Genomic DNA, 19,656 nt, shown 5'->3' with positions numbered 1-19,656 from the left:
ACCTAGTGATTCTGTGATTCTGTGATATTAAGTTAAAGTCACTAACCAAACTGTGAACAAGTACTCACCTTCATGAAAGAAAACCAATAGTAATGTACCAGCATTATTATGGAGATTCAGGTCCCAGATACACTTCACAGTCAATTTAATTGGTGACCACAAGCTTGAAGAAAGAATTCATTAAAAACCCTGCAGTTTCACACAAGTTCATCTAGAACTAATATTTTGATATCTGAAGAACTGATTTTCCGATGTTCAAGTGGTTTTCAGCATCAGCAAGTAGAGTAAATGCATCAGGTCGCAGAGTGAGGAATAGGGATCCTATGGACTACTTTGATGGCACGAATTTCTAAACATTTGAAAACTAAGCTCTTTTCCCACTGCAGTAACACCCACGTGTCTGTACTCACTTGCACCTGAAGTTCTCGGGAGTGATGTTGTGCTGGTGAGGAAACTGGGAGTCCCACCGCTGGCACTGGATTCCACTCCATATGGTGTTGACTGTGCCACGATAACCTTCACCCTGCCCTTGAATGCAAGTTGACATCTCCACTGCCACCTCTGTGCTGTTCACAACGCTTTCATCTGCAGATCCAGAGAAGAAGTGCCATTTTATTTTCTTAAGTTTGAGCCTGGCTCAGGTTGTCAGGTTTGAATTCTACATTGCAATTCTAATTGTGGTAATTGGAGTTCTTCGATGAAATTGCCAATCTGATGTCTTTCACAGAATAATTTTCTCTTCTTCACATTCACAACATCCATGAAATCAAAATGGGTATTAGACCTTATGCTAGTTTATCTACTTGCAGGCAAAGAATCTATAAAATCTGCAACATTTTGGAGCCTTTGTTTAGTGAGACACCTGACCTATGCTATATCATTAAAAGTCAGGAGATATTCTTGGTTACTCTTTCCAGTTCAACAAATATTTTCTCATTCACTTAGCTTTACACAACCGAGTGACCACTCATGTACACAGTTAAATGGGTTAATATATGTTTGCAGGATTAAAACCCAATTGGTTTTCTCCAAAGAATTCCCAGAATATGAAGTCACAGGAAAAAAGATGCAGATAAAAAAAAAAAAAAACTCAAGACAAATCCTACTGTAAAGTAATGTGCTAAATCTTTTTTGAAACTTCTCTTTTTAAGACTCATTTATTTAGAGAAAGAAAACCAAAACAGCCCAGCTTTTGGAAATTGAAGATCAGTATTCTCTACAGAGAGACAAATGTTTTAAAGACCAACAAATTCATCAGACTCAAGATCTTTTACAGATGTTGATATACTCTACATTCACCCTAGTGTGGGATGCCTTGAACTAAATTCAGAAAAACAGTGGGGTTTTTTAAATGACTCATTGACATAACTTGAAAGATTCTTTTTATTTATTATGCAATTTTCATAATTGTAGATTAATGGCACAGATATTGCATCAGATATATACAAAGCAGTACAAAACTAAATATACTACTGTAAAAGCAACACTTCTACAATGTCCCAAAAAGCTCCCAACATAATATTTTTTTAAGTAACTGTCCATCTGTTGGTAATTGCTATTGTTCACAAGACAAATTTTATTAATTACCTTAAAAGTATTAGTTGGCAGCAGTAAGTATGTTAATAAAGTTTTAAAATTAGTTTTCTTCAAATGGTCCAATGATTAGAACAATATTTGTGTGTTACTCGTAATATAGTTCATTCCTGGTACCTTCAGCCAGTTCTATGAACTTGCAGAGAATATAGATCTTAAGGAAACCAAATGTCATAACAGATGGGATTGACTGATTTGTTATCTAATCTTCTATGTTAAAGATCACTTCCCTGTCACATGATAACATCAAGTTGTGCAGTTGAATTATACATTTCTCCATGCTGGAAAAAATTTCCCTTTTTCTCTTCATCTGGTTGATTTTACATCAGTGTTTCATGGTCAAATCAATTTCCTGTTCTTCCTTCCCAAGGCACTTTGTCTGCAAAGGTTGCCCATTTCAATGGGATTGTGCGTTCCAAGCTCAGTCCCAAGTCAAAAGGACATTGCATTGCGAGTGTCACAAGAAGGTTTCTGCAAGCTGACAAATGCACACTTTCTGGTGGATTTGTCAAACAGGCTTGCAGCTAGTCACTAGATTTTTAATTGTTATTCATTTTATAAATAATTGGACAAAAAAATTACAAATTCATACACTTAACAGAAATACATAGCTGCATATTTCAGGTTTCCATCATCACTAATATATGAAAAAAATTGGAATTATATTCTAAGATAGCTCCTAAACTGATTAGACTGGACATTGCTGTGCCACATTCAAACATATATTAGTCTTTTAAAAAAAATAGATGTAACGCTTTTATCAAAAATTAAAGGGATGTGGTGTGTGCAATTTGGAAGAAAAAATTTACCCACCATGATAAATTTCAGCATACATATAACACCCTGGCTGCATAATATTTCCTAAGTAAATCAATAACTTACAACTGTATAACTCTAGAAAAAAATCCTCTTAAATAGCAGTAATTACATAAAAATTTGACCTAATACAAGCTATTACAAAGACCTTATTTATATCCAAGAAGTTACTATTTCACCTGCAATGAACTGTATAGTATATCTACTCTGTAGTCAGTCATATTAGGGAAAAACTAACTAAGTTGATGTTTACGTACCTTTGTGTGGTTTATGTTTTTTAAAAAAAAAATCACATGCCTGAAACAAAGTAACCAATGCATCAATTTAAGCAAGGTCATAAAGTTATTTTGCCGAGCATTCCTTCTAATATATCTACAGATACAAAGCTTATTGCTAAACCTTACATTATGTGTCTGTCCAGTGACCTGTATCTGTAGATCAGATTTTACAACAATTTGTCCCCATCAAAATATTCTCTTTAAATGAATCAGACAAACTTAACTTTCACATTGTCGTGAATACCCGCACATCCAAGCCTCTACTGGAAAGACTTACTTTATAATGGCTAAGAAAACAATTATTTCAAAATCTGCACTGTGTGATGGATTACCGGCTGCTACTAGTTTGTGGCAGCTCTCAGTAAGAATTCTAGTGATAAAGAGGATCACTAAGATATTTTTATTTCAATTAATAAAACAAGTCTATCATTCAAAAACGTCCACATAACTCTCCCCAAAATCTTCTTGCTACACCACCTACATTTCCCACAAGCATCTAGTTTTTAAACACAAAAAATGAGATCCCAAAATATTTCTGAAATTTAATTCTGAAATTATGAGGGCTTATGCCCTCAGAAACCATTTCTCCCATTCTGGCTCCTGGGTCTCACAGAAAGCTCAAAAATCATCAAAAAAGGCTCAAGCAATCCTTCATTCAGATGGTGATTTCCATGAACAAGCATTATGGGAACAGTCTCCCTGTTCATGTGAATGAATGGTGGGCTGGATGTGCACAGGGACATGCAAAAGCTTGCGGAGTGGTGCTTGCCTCATCAGGCATTACAGATCTGCAGACCTTAAGGCAGTTGCCAAACTTCGAGTGACTAGGTTGTGCAAGACTACAACTTAAATGAGGTTGGTGAAACACTGGCACAGGTTGCCCAGAGAAGTGGTAGATGCCCCATCCCTGGAAACATTCAAGGACAGGTTGGACGGGGCTCTGAGCAACCTGATCTAGTTGAAGATGTCCCTGTTCATTGCATCAGGGTTGGCCTAGGTGACCTTTAAAGGTCCCTTCCAACCCAAACTATTCTATGATTCTATGATTCTATGATCTCTGTTCAGTACCGGTCTTGTTCTTGAGGCTAATCACTCTTGTAACCCACATAGTCAATTATCTAAAGTTTAGTAACTACAAGCACGAACATCAGATGTGCAGACCACTGGTGAAAGAGTCCTGAGAGCACACTCACCAGTTCTCTTACAAGGTGGAAACAAGATGAAGCTAAAAATCAGTAAGGCTGAGTTCCCACCCTTGTCCTAGCAATTCCTCTCCTGCACCTCCAAGGGCTTGTTCCAATGAGAAAGCCATTATGAATTAAGTTAGAAGATGAATTTAAGTTCAATAAGCAATCCTTACTATGTAGGCAAGTACTTTAATTTCATATTAGAAGTGGGGGGTTTTATTCTAGTTCAGATTTTATAGTTCTGAAATGAAATAAAAAGTACTTTTATAGAAGATCACACAAAATATAATCTTATAAAAGACTACTATTTATGATTTATTAATTAAATGTCTCTTCTTATTCCTGTATGAAACTTCATTATGTATGGAAGAATTTGGTAATTGTCTAGCAATATTTTGCTACTTTTGAACTTTGTTGCAATTTTTTTTTTAATATTCTGGATCACTCAAATTAACCATGTAATTCAGACAGCTACTTGAGGACTTCCTGCTAGTAGTATTTGCACTTTCCATGTTCACTCTGAAATCCCCAACCAAAGTGCAATAATGCAAAGGTTTCTTTTTTGCTGTAAAAGCTTCCCTATTTTGATACTTCAAACTACATAACTTTATTAATAAGGGTCAGCTCATAGATACTTCACAGATACTTCAAAATACATAATTTTATTAATAAGGGTCATCATGCATTCATAGATGCTTAAGTAAAGAGATGAAGCATTATCCAGAGCTTCATGTGTAAAGCCACAGATAGTCTTCTCAGTTCTGGTTCTCACAGTAATGCCAGCATGAGGAAATCAGCAGGGGCCTTGAGTCATTCTACAGCTGAACTAAACAGTTAGAGTACTATTTCTGTCTTTAAACCCAATGACTCAGAAGAAAACTCTGCATAAATTTTAGGTCAATGGTGAAAAACCTACTGACTTAAAAGAAGGTAAAGATTTTTCTGGTGTATTCATGTTCTTTCATGGTAATACTATGTATTCGTGGAAGAAAACATAGCTGGAAAAGAGACAGAGCCCTAAATTACTTCATCAGGAAAATTCCTACTTTTGCTTATATCATTGCAATGTCTTTCCTACTGTGTCTGTCAACAAAAGGAAAATGTGCCTTGATTTGTAACAAAAGATTTTAAAAAGTAGATTTTAAAAGATAAGAGGAGCCTAACCCAGTAAAGAAAGTGTTTTAAACACAACAAAGACTTCATTAAACATGATCGATACAATTCTGCAAACATCAGTAAGAAACTTGAGTGGCATTACGGGGAGAAGCTGTTCATGCTCAGTTACACTGCCTGCAGGACCCCTACCTCAAGCAATACGATGAACAGTTCTGGGTGGTGTGGTAGTGGTGGTTCTTTTCTTTCCATGTGTTTCCTTCAATGTACCATCTCACGCTATATGAAACATGGAAAAAACACCCCACTGATCTCTAGTGCTCGGGGTTTCTTTTCGTAAAAACATGAGAAAGTGAAGAAATAAATTGGACTCAAGCTCAAGAATCACAGTACTGAAGAACTCATTGTCACCGAGAACCTCCATACCTATAGTTCATTTATGCTTGAGCACAGAGGGATCTTTCTGGGTTGCTCCAGTATCTACAACTGGAATTTACATCTAAACAATTTTTAGTTTAAATACATTCAAAAATATCTGGATCCAAATTTTCACCATTAAGACTTCTTTGCAGCTTCAGAGCTTTTTATTCTCACTTCCAAAACTATCATAGAAATGATGAAAAGGTTCTGAGAAGGTTCTTTTTTAAGGATATGTAGATTAAGCCGTTGCATACACAATGACTGCTGGACCTCTATTATGCCTCCATGTGAAGCAAGGTGGAAGGTAAGACTTCATCAACTACTAAACATCAGTCTCTTTTCATTTCGTCCTTTCTATCAACATCTTTATCTTACATAAGTATTAAGCTTAAACTGAGTGACACTTTTATTTGTTTACATACTATGATTCACCAAATAACTCTTCAATCAGAATTTCACATTCAAATGGGCAGTTGAAATCTCTGCTTCTGAAGGCTAAGTAATCTAATATTGGTGATTCTTTGCCTTCCCAAAGCTGTAGGCACACTGCAGCAGTTAATTTTATACCTACATTCTCAATTTTGCTGTTTCATTACTTGCTCTTTCCCATCAAACTCAGACACTTGTTGAATCCTCTCAGGGATTTTTGGGCTCCAGTCACCCCTGCCTATTCCCTATGAGTACTGACAGCAAAGGCTAAATCCATGATAAAATCAGCTGGGGTGGTTGGAAAACAGGTAGGCAGCAATCAAACACTGCCCTTACCATAATAATTCCATATAACTCTGCAGCTCTTGAATGACTGACATATGTAGCTTCCTCATTTCTGGACCTCAGCACCTCTCTCACAGCCTTATAGCTCATCCATAGAACTGCAGCTATCTTTTTTTCTTTTTTTTCTAAAGCAGTATTAGCTCCCCACTCCTTTCTTTATTGTAGTCCATGTCCTCATTCATGCCAAAGTAACAGTCTTTTTTTTTTTCATATTTGCTGTCACTGCTTCCATTTCTTCATTTCATCCTACACTTCTTTATTACTGTTATAGTTGTCCTTTTATCCTCTCTTCTAACTAAAAATTGTCTCAAGCCAAAACCACAGACACATATGTGAGCAACTTCAAACCAATCCTGGGGTCCCCGAAGTCTTAATCCAGATCCAATTTTTGCAGCTTGAGCCATCTCTAATCCCTAATTGCTCCTGTCATCTCTTTCTCACAGCCCTGGCTGTAAGCCACAATGTTTTATGCTGCCTTCTGTGCTTGGAAATAAAGTTACAATGCCCTCCTGTCTCTTCAGTCTTAAAAACATATTTGTTTTCTGAATGCTTCCTTCCACTGACTTTTTTGCCGAAGATTTTGTATATGAGCTGTTGTCAGCATTTTGGCTGTAGAGCATACTAGCACTCATGACATGTAGCAAAAGCCACAAGCAGCATGCTGCCTTGTGGTCACTCCCCCAAAGAGAGGACACCTACGTTTTTGTATATGGTCCAAGCACTTGGATTTGCAAAGCATTTTTTCTAATTAGTATTTCTTGTAAAATATATAAACAGTCCTCAGCATAGGAATTAAAAACCTGTGTGAGAATCCAAACCACAAAGCTATAAAGACACATAACTCATGATCTCTTTTTAGTATACTGAGATTGCACACAGCCACAGCTTCAGAAAATGGAGCAGCCACTGAAACCCAGAATGGCCTGGTGTTTTGGGCTCCCTGCTAGGAGGTGGGAAAACAGTTTTTCTATGTGCCTCAAGAAAGACAGAAAACTGAAAACAGGGCTCTGATATTTTGTGTTGGTATTCTGGTCACTGGGCTGGTGATATAACAGTAATATCAGCAATAAATTCCCTCTCTGGGTTATAAAGGAAGGCACTGAGCAGCATCGCATCTATTGTAGATGACAGTGCCATGTGCATGTGCTAAACATCCTTTGAAAATATCTGCTGGATTAAGCACTTTCAAGATCACTACTTTTGTATTCTTCCTCATATAGATTGGTTCAGTAATTTCCACAGATCTACAGTTTTCTGTAGTGAAAACACAGTTTAACATGTGAAATTGCCACTGATCTAATATACTTTCTAGCTGAAGATGAAAGAAAGAATTTCTAGTTAATTCAGTCAATTTTTGCCTAGAAATGAGACAAAAGACTTCCGTCACAACTTTAAAATCATTACATTGTGAAGTTTTTTAAATTTAATTTTGATGATTACCTTTTCTTCAGGACTCTAATTGTGACTTGGGTAGACAAAGGTGACATTACAGTAGTTTGCAGGAGACGTCCCACCCAACTATTTTATAAAGCTTAGACCAGACTGTAGAGACTGAAAGTTACATGGACTGTGAGCTTACGTGACCAACGAAGCCAGATGTGAATCCTCAGAACACTGACACATCAGCTCAGGAAATGCCAAAGGATAAAGGTTTATAAAAGTTGCATTTGTGAAACAGTCAGCTGTAACTTAGGAATTTTTCTTTTTTCATACCAGGGGGGAAAGAACAGATTTAGTATGCTACATATGATTCATTTATTTAGTAGAGAAATGTAGGAAGCACAGTTTATTAAAAACAAACACAAACTAAAAATTCAAACCAACAACAACCCCTAACTTAATGAATCAACTACAAAATTGGAAAGATGATTCAGCTATAGAGCTACACAAGACTGTGTTCACAATGCAGGGACAGACTGAACTTTCTCCATTATCAGAGATTATCAATAACTCTAGATGCAATTACATGCATTAGTACTGTAGTTCGCAGGCAAGACTTCCGACGTGGGTGTGACAGTGGGTGCCTGACACAAAACAAGAAGTAGTGCTGTTAAGCTGCTTCTGTCTCCGGAGAACCTGATTACAGGCATTGCCCGAAGTGGCAAATTGACCTCATTTTTTTACAGTGGAATAATTTTGCTAATTTTAACTACTTTATATTAGATTTACAATGACATATGATAGTACAGAATAAGTTCAATTGCTCTGCACAGGAAGTACATTAAGAGTATTCTTTCTCAACCTTTGGATTCCAAACTATTGTCTAACTGATAAGAAGCGACTGATATTCCAAGACATTGCACTGGCCTAAGATGGAGAATCCCATGCTTCCCCCTTTAGATAGCAACTGCTCACACATAAAGGATCATGTCAGAGCCAAGCCATTCCCTCTTCTCTCTCCCCTCTCCACAGTATTTATGTATATGCTAACATTATAGGAAAAATACAGGATTATATTACGGAAACAGACTTTTTGTGAGACCTAATACTGTCTCTATTTTATCTGGATTTTAGATACCCCGGTAATAGTTTATCTTGGTTTAGATAACAACAAAAACAAGAAAATACTGAAAATAAAATATTTAGTCATTAAAAATCACTCCTTTCATTACTATTATTGTTCTTTTTTTTTTTTTTTAATTCTCACATAAATCCAGTTCCAGGTGAGCTTTATTTTTCTTTTTAATAGAATCTATTTTCTTCTTCTGTTCTCCTCCCAAGAGAGCCAAATGAGTTTTACAGTGACATAAGCTTACTGAAATGACACTTAGAGCTAGATGAAAAGCAGAGTGTCTGGTTTCGAGGATTATTTTTTTTTAACACTTAATTTTGGTTAAAATTGAAGCAGGACAACAAAGGAAATTGAAGTTTCCAAAACTGCAGAACTGAGAGAAACTGACTTTCTCATGAGCTAAGATGACACTGAGTTTCACTGAGCAGTTTTAGAAGCTTCTCTTTGCCTCTACTTCACAGAAAATCAAAATTACCATTTTCCCTTTTCTGCCTGTATTCTTGGGGGCTCCGCCACAGGGCCTGGGCAGGTGAAGCTGACAGGCTTCTACAGTATGGATTCAGCGAAAGTCATGCCTTGTTTTCAGAAATTGTCTTTATTCCCAAGATGTTATAAACAAAGTATTTTGAGTAAAGATAATTAAAAAAATCTGTCTAAGAACAAGACTGCCTTTAATATCATGCTTGTACACTGATTATTTCACATGTTGTCAGTTCACTAAGGGCAAAAAGTTGGACTCCAAATCTGTCAATGAGAAGAATGAGAGATAAGAGAGGAGATTGTCACCTGTAGATCCTACAAGCTGTGAATGAGGCAAGGAATTTCAAGGGTGCAAATTTTGGTTTCCTGATTAAAGTATGTCCCAACAAAACTTAATTCTACCACCTGCCTCAACCCCAGCATTACCATGAAAGTCTAGAAAAACTACTTTACCCAAGTTTTCAAAGGATGTCCAATAGGACCACCTTCCTCATTGTCCCGGTACTGCTTGTTTAAGACAGCTAATTATCATTAGAACAGAGTTGTCAGAGCTACCACTAAAGTTAGCAGGATCTGGGCTTTGAAAATAGCACATGCTGCAGAATGCTCTGAAAATTCTGAACTACAGCATCTCAAAGTGGGCATCCAATATTTGTATACCTTAACGTTACTTTGATTCAATTCCCTGTCTGTGAAGTGAACAAAAACCACCATCTTGTAGTTGACTTATGAAAATAAATTAATATCCTGTGGGGTGCTTTGATAATGGAGTGTTGAATATCACAGAGAAACCCATGAAGAAATTAATAATTCTGTCTTCAACACAAGACTGAATGATGTGCAGGAACCAAGGCCTAGAACCGCACAATGTGTAAGAGGAAAAGGAAGCAACGAGCAGTTGTTGACAGAGAGCCCTGAGCAGGGAAGGTGTGCATGCATCTACTCCCAGCTGTAATGCAGATCCCCAGTATGGCCAAACTAATGCTGTAGATGAGATCCTCATGATGATGTTGCCTCACTTTTTTAGTTCTTGATTTTCCTACATTTTGATGCAATTTCCTCTAGGTAAGATATATACATATTCCAGTGCTAAGTAGCACACAACTCTTTTATTTCCTGTCCCGATTAAATATAATGTCTTTATGGGAGACCCTATTTGAAAGCTACATTTTAAAAGTCAGTGAAGTGCAATGAGTGAACTAGCTGTGGTCCTATATTGCTTGAACTATCTGTGTCCAGATTTTAGAAAGGAAAAGGAAGTAATAAATTTTGCTTGAACTCACCACACGTTTTAATTGCACAGAACTCCCAGGGGGTGTTAGGGTCAAGAGTGTAGCACCACGGTCTCAGCTTGCCATCAGGATTGCGGCAGTAATTATCATCAAAGCCCTTGTCAGGGTATCTGCAAACCACAATGAGAAACGTGTCAGGGAAGTCTTCCTGGCAACACTGCACAGGCTCGTACAAGGTATTTAAAGGACAGTCTTTAGCAGAGGCAAACAAGAACCAGTTCCTATTAACCTTGGGTCTGATCCTGTGAGATGGATGCAAATACTCTTTTAACACTATTAGAAAGCTAATGACATAAAATCTCTTTCCAAATATGCAGCAGAATCAGACCTCCACCAAGGGGATTCCCTGCTGTGCTAATGCACAGGATATTGGATGGGGTAACTCTGCTAATTGCTAAACTCTTGCTCTTCTTGTGTCTGTCAACTGATGACCAGACTCTAAAGCCACTCGCTTTTTTGAAACAGCCCAATTAAGTGTGGATTATATAAACACTGCCTGGCATGTCGGACTCATTAAGAAAACAGGTTCTTCAGTGCAACAGCCCTGGGTTCAAACTGGAAGCTATTTTGAATAGCTATGTTACTAATGATAGCTCCATTTTTGTAATAGAGCTCATTCTAGGTCATGCCCTCATTTCAAGTATTGGGGAAAAAAAGAGGAAAATAAGGAAGTACTTCTGTCTCACTTTATCTCATTAAGATTTGAAATTATTGTGCCATTTAATTGTTTCCACGTTCCTACTGCTGTTATTGAACCGTCAGGCAGATACTCAAGATAAGGAGGTTCTTCATGTATAAATGTGCTATATGAACATCTATAAACTCAAAGAGAAGGAGATAAACGTATAATTTTTTTTTCCAGTGAACACAAATTGTCTTTGCTTTCCAGTTTTATTGAAATGTGTTTGTAAAAGAAACAAAAGTAGATTTGCCCCTGAGGGAAACATGAAAAGTATGTAAGAGAACAACAAAGTTAACTACCTGGGAACCTAAACCCATTTACAACTGCAAGCAGAAGTATTTCGCACAAGCAGAGGAAAATATGATTTACAAGCATGTGTTTTTGCTAAGATGCTTTTTCTATCGAACAATCATCCTGATTTTGACTCATGTATTTGCAACTTGATCTCCCATTTCTTGGGAAAAATTGGGTTCATTCATCTATGCAAGGGACAGGAACAGGTTTTAAGCAGAATTAAAAAAAAAAAACAGCACCCCCCCCCCCCAAAACCCCCACAAACAAAGACCACCAACAAGCAGAAAACTCACAACACTAAGAATTTAAAGGCAGTCAAGAATGTGGTAGGTTCAAATCTAGCAGTAGTACTGTTTTCTGCTAGGTAGAAGAGAAACTGTAAAGGAACAAATTGTGTCCAAGGATTTTTCAATCAGTTAATGTCTAACAATGTAGGAGAAAATTAGATGGCTTTTGCCATTTAGTAGGTGCAGTGATGAACTTTGATGTTGTCAGTACATGTTCCATGTCAAGTAGCAACGAAGAGTCCACAGCAATACCCAGGAACCAGTGTGAGTCCAGGCATGGCAAAATATCTGCAGTCATAGCTCCCAAAAGCCATTCAAAACAACTGGGGATATAAAGAATCCACTTTCTAAAAGGCAAGTGTCTGTCATAAGAGTGAACGCTCTGTCCTTCCTAATATTTTATGATAAGGTCCCACAGCATGTCAAAACCTTGTTATTCACTAACAAAAATTTAAGTATAGGTGTAACAGTTCTTCCAGGATCAAGCTTTGAGTGTCCTTGTGGTATAGAGTAGTGTCCATGAACTCTGTCTTTCCACCTAGTACATCTATGTGCCTGTTGTGGTTTAGCCCCAGCCAGAAACTAAGCCCCACGCAGCCACTCGCTCACTCCCCCACGCTGGGACGGAGGTGAGAACCGGAAGAGGCAGTTTAATAAGTAAAGCAAAAGCTGCGCACGGAAGCAAAGAAAAACAAGGAATCCATTCACCACTCCCCATGGACAGGCGGGTGTTCAGCCATCTCCCCGGAAGCAGGGCTGCTTCACGCGTAATGGTTTCTTGGGAAGACAAACGCCATAACTCCGAACATCCCTCCACCCCTTCCTTCTTCTTCCCCCAGCTTTATATACTGAGCATGACGTCATATGGTATGTAATATCTCTTTGCGCAGCCTGGGTCAGCTGTCCTGGCTGTGTCCCCTCCCAACTTCCCGTGCACCCCCAGCCTGCTCGCTGGCAGCCCAGCATGAGAAGCTGGACTGTCCTTGACTACTTAGCAACAACTCAAACATGAGCACGTTACCAACATTTTTTCATCCCAAATCCAAAGCATAGCCTCACACTAGCTTCTGTGAAGAAAATTAATTCTACCCTGGCTGAAACCAGGACAGTGCCCTTTTCTAAAGCAACAACAGCCTTCCCAGTCACTGGTTATTCCCACAATGTTCAGGCACACCTCTGCCTTCCTTCATAACCAACAAGCAATAGTTCCTCAGTTCCTATAAAACGGGCCAGCTAACACCTTTAAGACACAAATACTAGGGATAAGATAAACAACAGGACTTCAAACTGTTCCACACAACTAAACAGTGAGACTGTGGAGGATTTCCTGAAAGCCCATCCCTTTGCTCTGCACGCTCCTCCTTCGCCCATTACAGTTGGGCACAGACTTCTTGCTTGGACCCAACAAATAGGCCAAGGTTTCCAAGATCTTTCAGAACCCTACATATTTCATTTTTCACCCCTTGAAACTGCAGTAGCTGTACTTCATTGCTGAAACTGAAATGAAGCATTAAGATACACATCTGGTGTCAAAATTGAGACTTTTTCTCAGTTTCTAAGGGGAGCGGGGAAGGGTGTAAGACAAAGAGAAAACATAATCTCTTTAAAGAAACAGATGCTGATCTCTAGCTCTGTTGGAACTAAACTGAAATTTAGTGTCTAAAACTCTTCACCAATATTTCTTTTTGCCTTCTTTTTGTTTTAAAAGATATGCAGGACTGGAAACTTGATATAGTATAAAGTAAATTTTCATACAAGTGATATAAACCAGAGTATTTTAATAAAAGGATACCTGGAGTTATTCAAATCTTGTATGACTTCAACCTTACTTCCCTCCATGCAATAAGTACCTATTTTCACAGCATATTTGATTTTGAGCAGAAAATATGAGTAGAGCATGTTGTTCTCTATGCTGCTTAATGCCTATCTAAGTCGCTATCCTCAATAGTCTTTCTTCTATATGGAGGTGTAATCCTGCCTTTGAGGAGCACACAAGAGAACTGGAGCTTCAGAATACAATTCTGCATCCAGTAATAGCTAAAACCAGGTCATGCAGGAGTTGTTTTGGGGGATTCCTACTGCGAGCTTTAGTCACATCTAAGTAAACAGGTATTATCAATTATCTTCAGTACGTGACCTCCAAAGGGAATATATGTGGAACAATTCATTGAGGTGACAAAAAGGAAAAGTGAGATGTATTCACTCTAAGCTAAAAGTATTGTCCAACAGCAGGCAGACAGAAGTATTTGAAAAAACTACTAGTTTTACCTCTCTTTCTTTATCATGCCAACTGATGAATCCATAAATGAAAATAAGTTTAAATATGTCCAGCTAGTCCTTCCTGTTGTCCAGGTTATTCATATTATCCCTAGATGATATAGTATAAGCCTCTCTAGAGATTGCTGTATTTTCATGGATCATTCATTCCAGACCTCCTCTCTTATTTTCAACTTAAATGACTATTAAAAAAAAAAACCCATACAAAAAAAAGCCCACAACATGTTTAAAAGCTAGTATAATCAAAGTATAACTGTCACTACCTTTAGTGACCGTTCCATGACATTAATTAACATCAGTATATTAGAAATGTACTGGATCCCGGTTACTCTTCTGAAAGGACACACAGATCAGCTCGATCTGAATGGGTTGTTTTTTAATAAAAAAGCATTTTTTTTTACAGTCTGAAAACTTTCAAGAAGATATTGTCTGAAGGAAATCTTTCAAGGAGGAGGACGATCATTCATGAAACTGCAGTTAGTCCGAAAAGTCATTTTGCAAACAATTCAGAATTAATGGAAAAAAGAAATTTCCTCCTGACAGTAAAAAGAAGTTTTATAAATGTTTCACTCCCAAGGAACAAAATTCTTTCTGTGACTTATTTTAGAATGCACAGCAAGTGCATGGCAAAACTCAGGAACAGATTCTCTTCAGTCCCAGTCTGCTAATACAAAATATTTATTGTACCAGAGCTATGGGAGAGCCTGCTATTGTTCATGAAGCAGATCATCTGAGCCAAGAGGAAAAAGAGGTTATATCACATAAACTCCAAAACTACAGATCCTTAATGCTTTAATGAATAATGAGGCTTTCTAAAATCTACCGGTACCTGTATTTCTGAGTATAAACATGGTGCTTTATTTAGTGTAACACTTCAACATATATAAAGATACTTTCAGTGGAAGGTCTCAATCGTTCTGAGATTGTTAATTCTTGCAGTTTTCCTGTGACAGTTTAAGTTTATTCAATCCACTTTTTAAATGGAGCTAATCCAAATTCCAGAGTAAAACTAAAATGAAACTTTAGTCCAGTTTAAGAGAAATACAAAGGCCCTCCTGTGTGGCCTAAACCCCCACACAAAATCCTTCCAAAAGGGTGTATTATAGATGACCCTTTGCGGTTGGGTGAGTTTTACCCTTTAAGAGAAACCCTAATGGGGATGCAATTTGTCTTGCTATTTCTGACTCATCTTTTGGCATTATGTATCTATGCCTGAATTAAAAAAAGAAAAAATCTAAAATATAAATCCATGTGCACAAAATTCTGAACAGAATGATGAACTCCTTTTGCCTGGCTGAAAAAAAAACAAGTAGTGGGCAAACATTTTTGTCAAACAAATTGGATACTTAAACGTGATTACAACAGAAGACCATATACAGCTTTAAAGCTGTTCAATATTTCAAAAAAGCAGTATACTCTGACTTGACAATGTTGCAAGTTTATATTCACTAACTGTGTTAAGAACTCTAACAAAAAATTATGACTTTTAATAATTATTTACTTTGTGATTTCTTTAAGATATTTTAAGCTGACTGAAGCTGCATAACAACATACACAGAAACATTCAGAGAATAATTTTTTACTGTCATTGAAGCTAGGGAGAAAATGTTGATCAATTAATGCAGAGCATGTACATCACTGCACTACACATCCATGGGATGTAGCCACATCTGCACAAAATAGGCTCTAGTCCCCACCCTGCATCTCCATCGTGACTGTAGCCAGCCTGCACACACCACAGGCCAGAAACCCAACCAACTAGAACGGGTGAACTCCATAAATTTCAGTCCATTTTCAGCTAATGCAGATTTTGCCCAACTAGTTCCAGAACGTGTGTAATTTTCAAATTATAACCACATGGATTTTCCTAGTGGGGAGGAGAGGTTACCTCTCTGGACGAAATTTGTGCTTGTGTGGTCTCTGAAGATCCCAGCGCTGACACTCCTTGCCCGACTCAGTGTGATCCATTGGCCCTCTGTAACTCTCTCCATTGCAGGTCATGCATTCAACTAGGAAAGAAAAATATGTATTAGTCATTTATGCTGATGATGTAGTACACACACACACAAAAAACTCCACAATTAAATCACATCCCTACTGTTACAAATTGAAACCAATCTAGAGAACTATAAAAAAGTGATATCTTTTAGTTAGGTTCGTATGGGTAATGTCCTTTGGAATAGAAATGCATCTTTTTCTTAGATCTAATCGAGATGCTTAAATTTGATATCACTTTATAGGACACATGGTTTCGAGGCAGGTAGGCGCGGGCTGCTAGAGGCATTCATGTTCCTGAGACACGGAGACACACATCTAAGGAAAGGTTATTTTTTAGAGGTGATATTTTCTAATTAAGTAACATTCATTATTCTAAATCACTCTAAGTCATAATCTAATAACAGCACAAGTTTACGTCCAGAACAATGGCTGAATCACAATTTCATGCAATACGTTCTGTCTCTTTAAATTCCCAGCACTTTCAGCTACATATGATACTGTTTCTTTTCCATACTAATTCTTTTTGGCAGCCTAAACTATGATACATTTTCAGCCCTGGTTTGGGAAAGTGGGGGGTGGAGGGAGAGTGGGCAAAAGCTACCAAAGGGATTTGAAATCCCTGTTGAAAAAAATATGCTTCATAATTTAGAATGAGAAGTCTTAAAATATAAAATAAATTCACCATAATTAACTATAGACACATTTCTCAGGTGCCCCCTAATTAGAGTAATTTTAACAAAGGATCACTTAGTAAATACTAATTTATGCAATTACAGATCTCACTCCAGTCAAAACATCCGCTACCGAAGTCTTCATGCTGCAGTGAGCTCCAGGACTTATCCCATTTGAAGATCATGCAAATTGATCTTTAAATGTTAGCTTTTAATAGATTTTCAAGCTCCTTGTAAATCACGTTCTTCCTCCCTCCCGCTTCCTTTTCTTCCCCCACCACTGCATAGCTATTGCACATGACACATTAGCAGGAAAATTAAAGGCATCCTATCTTGAGAATGTAAATAGGTTGATTGACTGGAACTGAATTGGCTGATTAGCAAGATTTAAGAGCTTAGTTTGGAAGTTAGCAGAATTAAAAGCCAACAAATGCAATGGTGAATATGAAATGTCTTTCAAATTCTGCGACTTGAAAGTTGAATGGGACTGGATTCATAAAATGTCTTACTTATTTACAGTACTTATTTGAAAAACAAAATGCATGTTTAGATTGACCTTATGTCCTATAATTCAATATCTGTATTTTCAACACAAAGAAGAAGAAAAGTTGATTTCACCACGGAATGGCACTAGATGATTTTATCACATAGTAATACTGAAATTGTTACTGGATTCACTATGGGCTAGACAAGTGAAAAAGGGGTCACGTTTGTGCAATCAGCACACTTCAGTGTTCCCGCTCCTCCGTGACCTGAAAAAAAGCAGCTGAGCCTGAAAGCTTGTTCAGGTCTTCCAGAGCACTGGAACATAACAAGGTCTCCTTTTTCTCTAATAACTGCTTTTCTTACTACGTGAGTTATTCTTGCTGAGAAATCACCTATTCTTCCTCCAAAGTCCATGAGCAAGCGTCACCGAAACTGTTGTTCATTGTGCCAGGCCTGTGTACCCGCGGTCAGCAGAGAAAGGGCAACCTTCCGCGCCAGCCGTGCCGGCTTACCTTGTGAGCAGAGGGGGATGTCGCAGACCTCATGGCGCGTCTCTGGGCTGGTGGTGAAACACCACGGCCCTCCCTCTTCCCCTCGGGGGTTTCGACAGTAGTTTTCCCTCAGGTCTTTACCCCGATAGCTCGAAGGTAAAAAGCTAGTTTTAAAATGACAATCATTACAGTATAAGAGCATGCAAATTTTGGTGTTAAACATACTATTTTTTTACAAACAGAAAATCACATTTCTGCTTCCCTCTCCCTCCACCCTGCCTACACAAACGCACACACCCAAATATGTCTCCATACACAAATACACATCTTCAGTCGGGATTACTCAATCAATGGCCTAAATCTGGGACAATTTGTGCAGCCCGTAGCTTGCTCTAGCGAGTTTTACTCCCATCCCTCGGGCGTCCAGAGCCAACTATCCGCTGTAGAGCCAGAGGCAGCAGCACACTCCCTGCCAGCCCTTGCTGCGCTCTCCTTCGCCATCTCGTAACTACTCCCACAATGGTGGAAGGCCCTTGGAATGGACCGAGTGCGTAAGGGAAAAATTCATTGAGTCCATAGCCACATCAGACCTACCTTTCCTATGCGCATTGCTCACATCTAGCAGGCCGGCTGGGCTTAGTGTGCACCTACTACACAAAGGCCACAAGCAGGGAAACCTCGTCCCATGCCCACTCAGGCAGCAGCGAGAACTGAGCATCGGGAGCGTGTGAGCGTGACCGAGCGGTGTGGCACACCACACCGGGAGGCTTTCACTGCCTGAAACCACAGCCTGCTTTGCATTTCAGCACCAGAAATTTCCCCAGATCCTGCTTTAGCTGTCTTGCTTCATGTTCTACCACAGGAACAACCCCTCCTTAGGGTCTACTACGTATAGACCCACTCATCATTGCTATCGTACAAATTAGGTCATCTAACAGTGACATAGCTGATTTAAACTGTGCTCTCCCTTTCATTATGTTTTCTGCTTTTGCTGTAAGGGGCTATTAAATAACAACACCTCCTAAGATTTTTCCCTGAGATTAGGGGTTCTCAGGCCAGTGCTAAGCACTTTGTTTTTCTTCAGTGATTTAATAGAAATGTGAGCTACTACTATATTTTTTGCCTAACACACATTTTTGGTGTGAGACTCTGCTGCGTATGCTCAGCCCATCAAATATAAACTCTCTAGGGCCAAGGTTTTGTGTTCTTAGCTGTCTGTAAAATTATGTGCTTACCTCTGGAGAAACCCCCCCACACACTGACATACGGAGAGGTATGTAGTCGTGTATGTGTGTGTGTGTGTGTATATATTTTTATATATATATACACATAGGATTAATGCTAGTTATTTTTCCCCACAAACTACAGAATCAGTAACCCTATAATAAGGAGCCCAACTCCAGAGCTGCTCCTGTTCAAAGCCACTGCAAGGGCTCGGGACCACACTCAGGCTGCACATTGCAGACAAAGCTGGTGACACTTAACTGCCAGTTTCATTGCAGCGATGCTTAAACAGCAGCTAAATCTCTGTAGGTAAAAAACACACTAAATTCAGACTTCTGTTCAATTCCATTAAGATTTTTTTGTTGTTCTTGTTAGTTGAAAAGTTGGGCAAAATACATAAGCGAACACACAAAACATAATTCAATTTAATAAATTAATTGAATTTTTGAGCTTTCTAAGATTTTTTCCAGATTTTCTTTTATTCAGTAAATTTAAATTCTGGTGGACATATCACAACTAAAGTGCACCTTTTATTCCAAAAATGCCCAATACTTTATTTTAGGTGTTTTTTGGAGGGATTTGGAGGGGAGGGATTTGGTTGGTTTTGGATTTTTTTTATATGGGTTATTTAATTGCTAAGGGAATTCAAATGTATCTATATTTGAGACAAAAAAAAGGAATAAAATTTCATCTAACATTTTTTAGAAGAATGTAGACATTTGCAGGTTAGGAAACTAAACTAAGCACTTGGGACAGTCTTTATACACAGACACTGATTTAA

General features: G+C 38.2%; 1 protein-coding gene across 1 annotated transcript in view; it reads right to left on the bottom strand.

Annotated features, from left to right (window-relative positions):
* Positions 1-406: 406 nt before the first annotated feature.
* LOC104622158 (hepatocyte growth factor-like) overlaps positions 407-19,656 on the bottom strand; it is a 35,353-nt gene continuing 16,103 nt past the window's right edge. The window contains exons 5-8 of the mRNA XM_010288848.1: positions 17,673-17,815; positions 15,894-16,014; positions 10,457-10,575; positions 407-585 (exon numbers count right to left, since the gene is read on the bottom strand). Coding sequence (XP_010287150.1) covers positions 407-585; positions 10,457-10,575; positions 15,894-16,014; positions 17,673-17,815 — 562 coding nt within the window. The remainder of the gene's footprint in view (positions 586-10,456; positions 10,576-15,893; positions 16,015-17,672; positions 17,816-19,656) is intronic.

Source organism: Phaethon lepturus, unplaced genomic scaffold (assembly GCF_000687285.1).
Source record: "Phaethon lepturus isolate BGI_N335 unplaced genomic scaffold, ASM68728v1 scaffold48096, whole genome shotgun sequence".
Lineage (NCBI taxonomy): Eukaryota > Metazoa > Chordata > Aves > Phaethontiformes > Phaethontidae > Phaethon > Phaethon lepturus.
The sequence above is the reverse complement of the archived record's forward strand: the minus strand, read 5'-3'. Positions and strand labels throughout refer to the sequence as shown.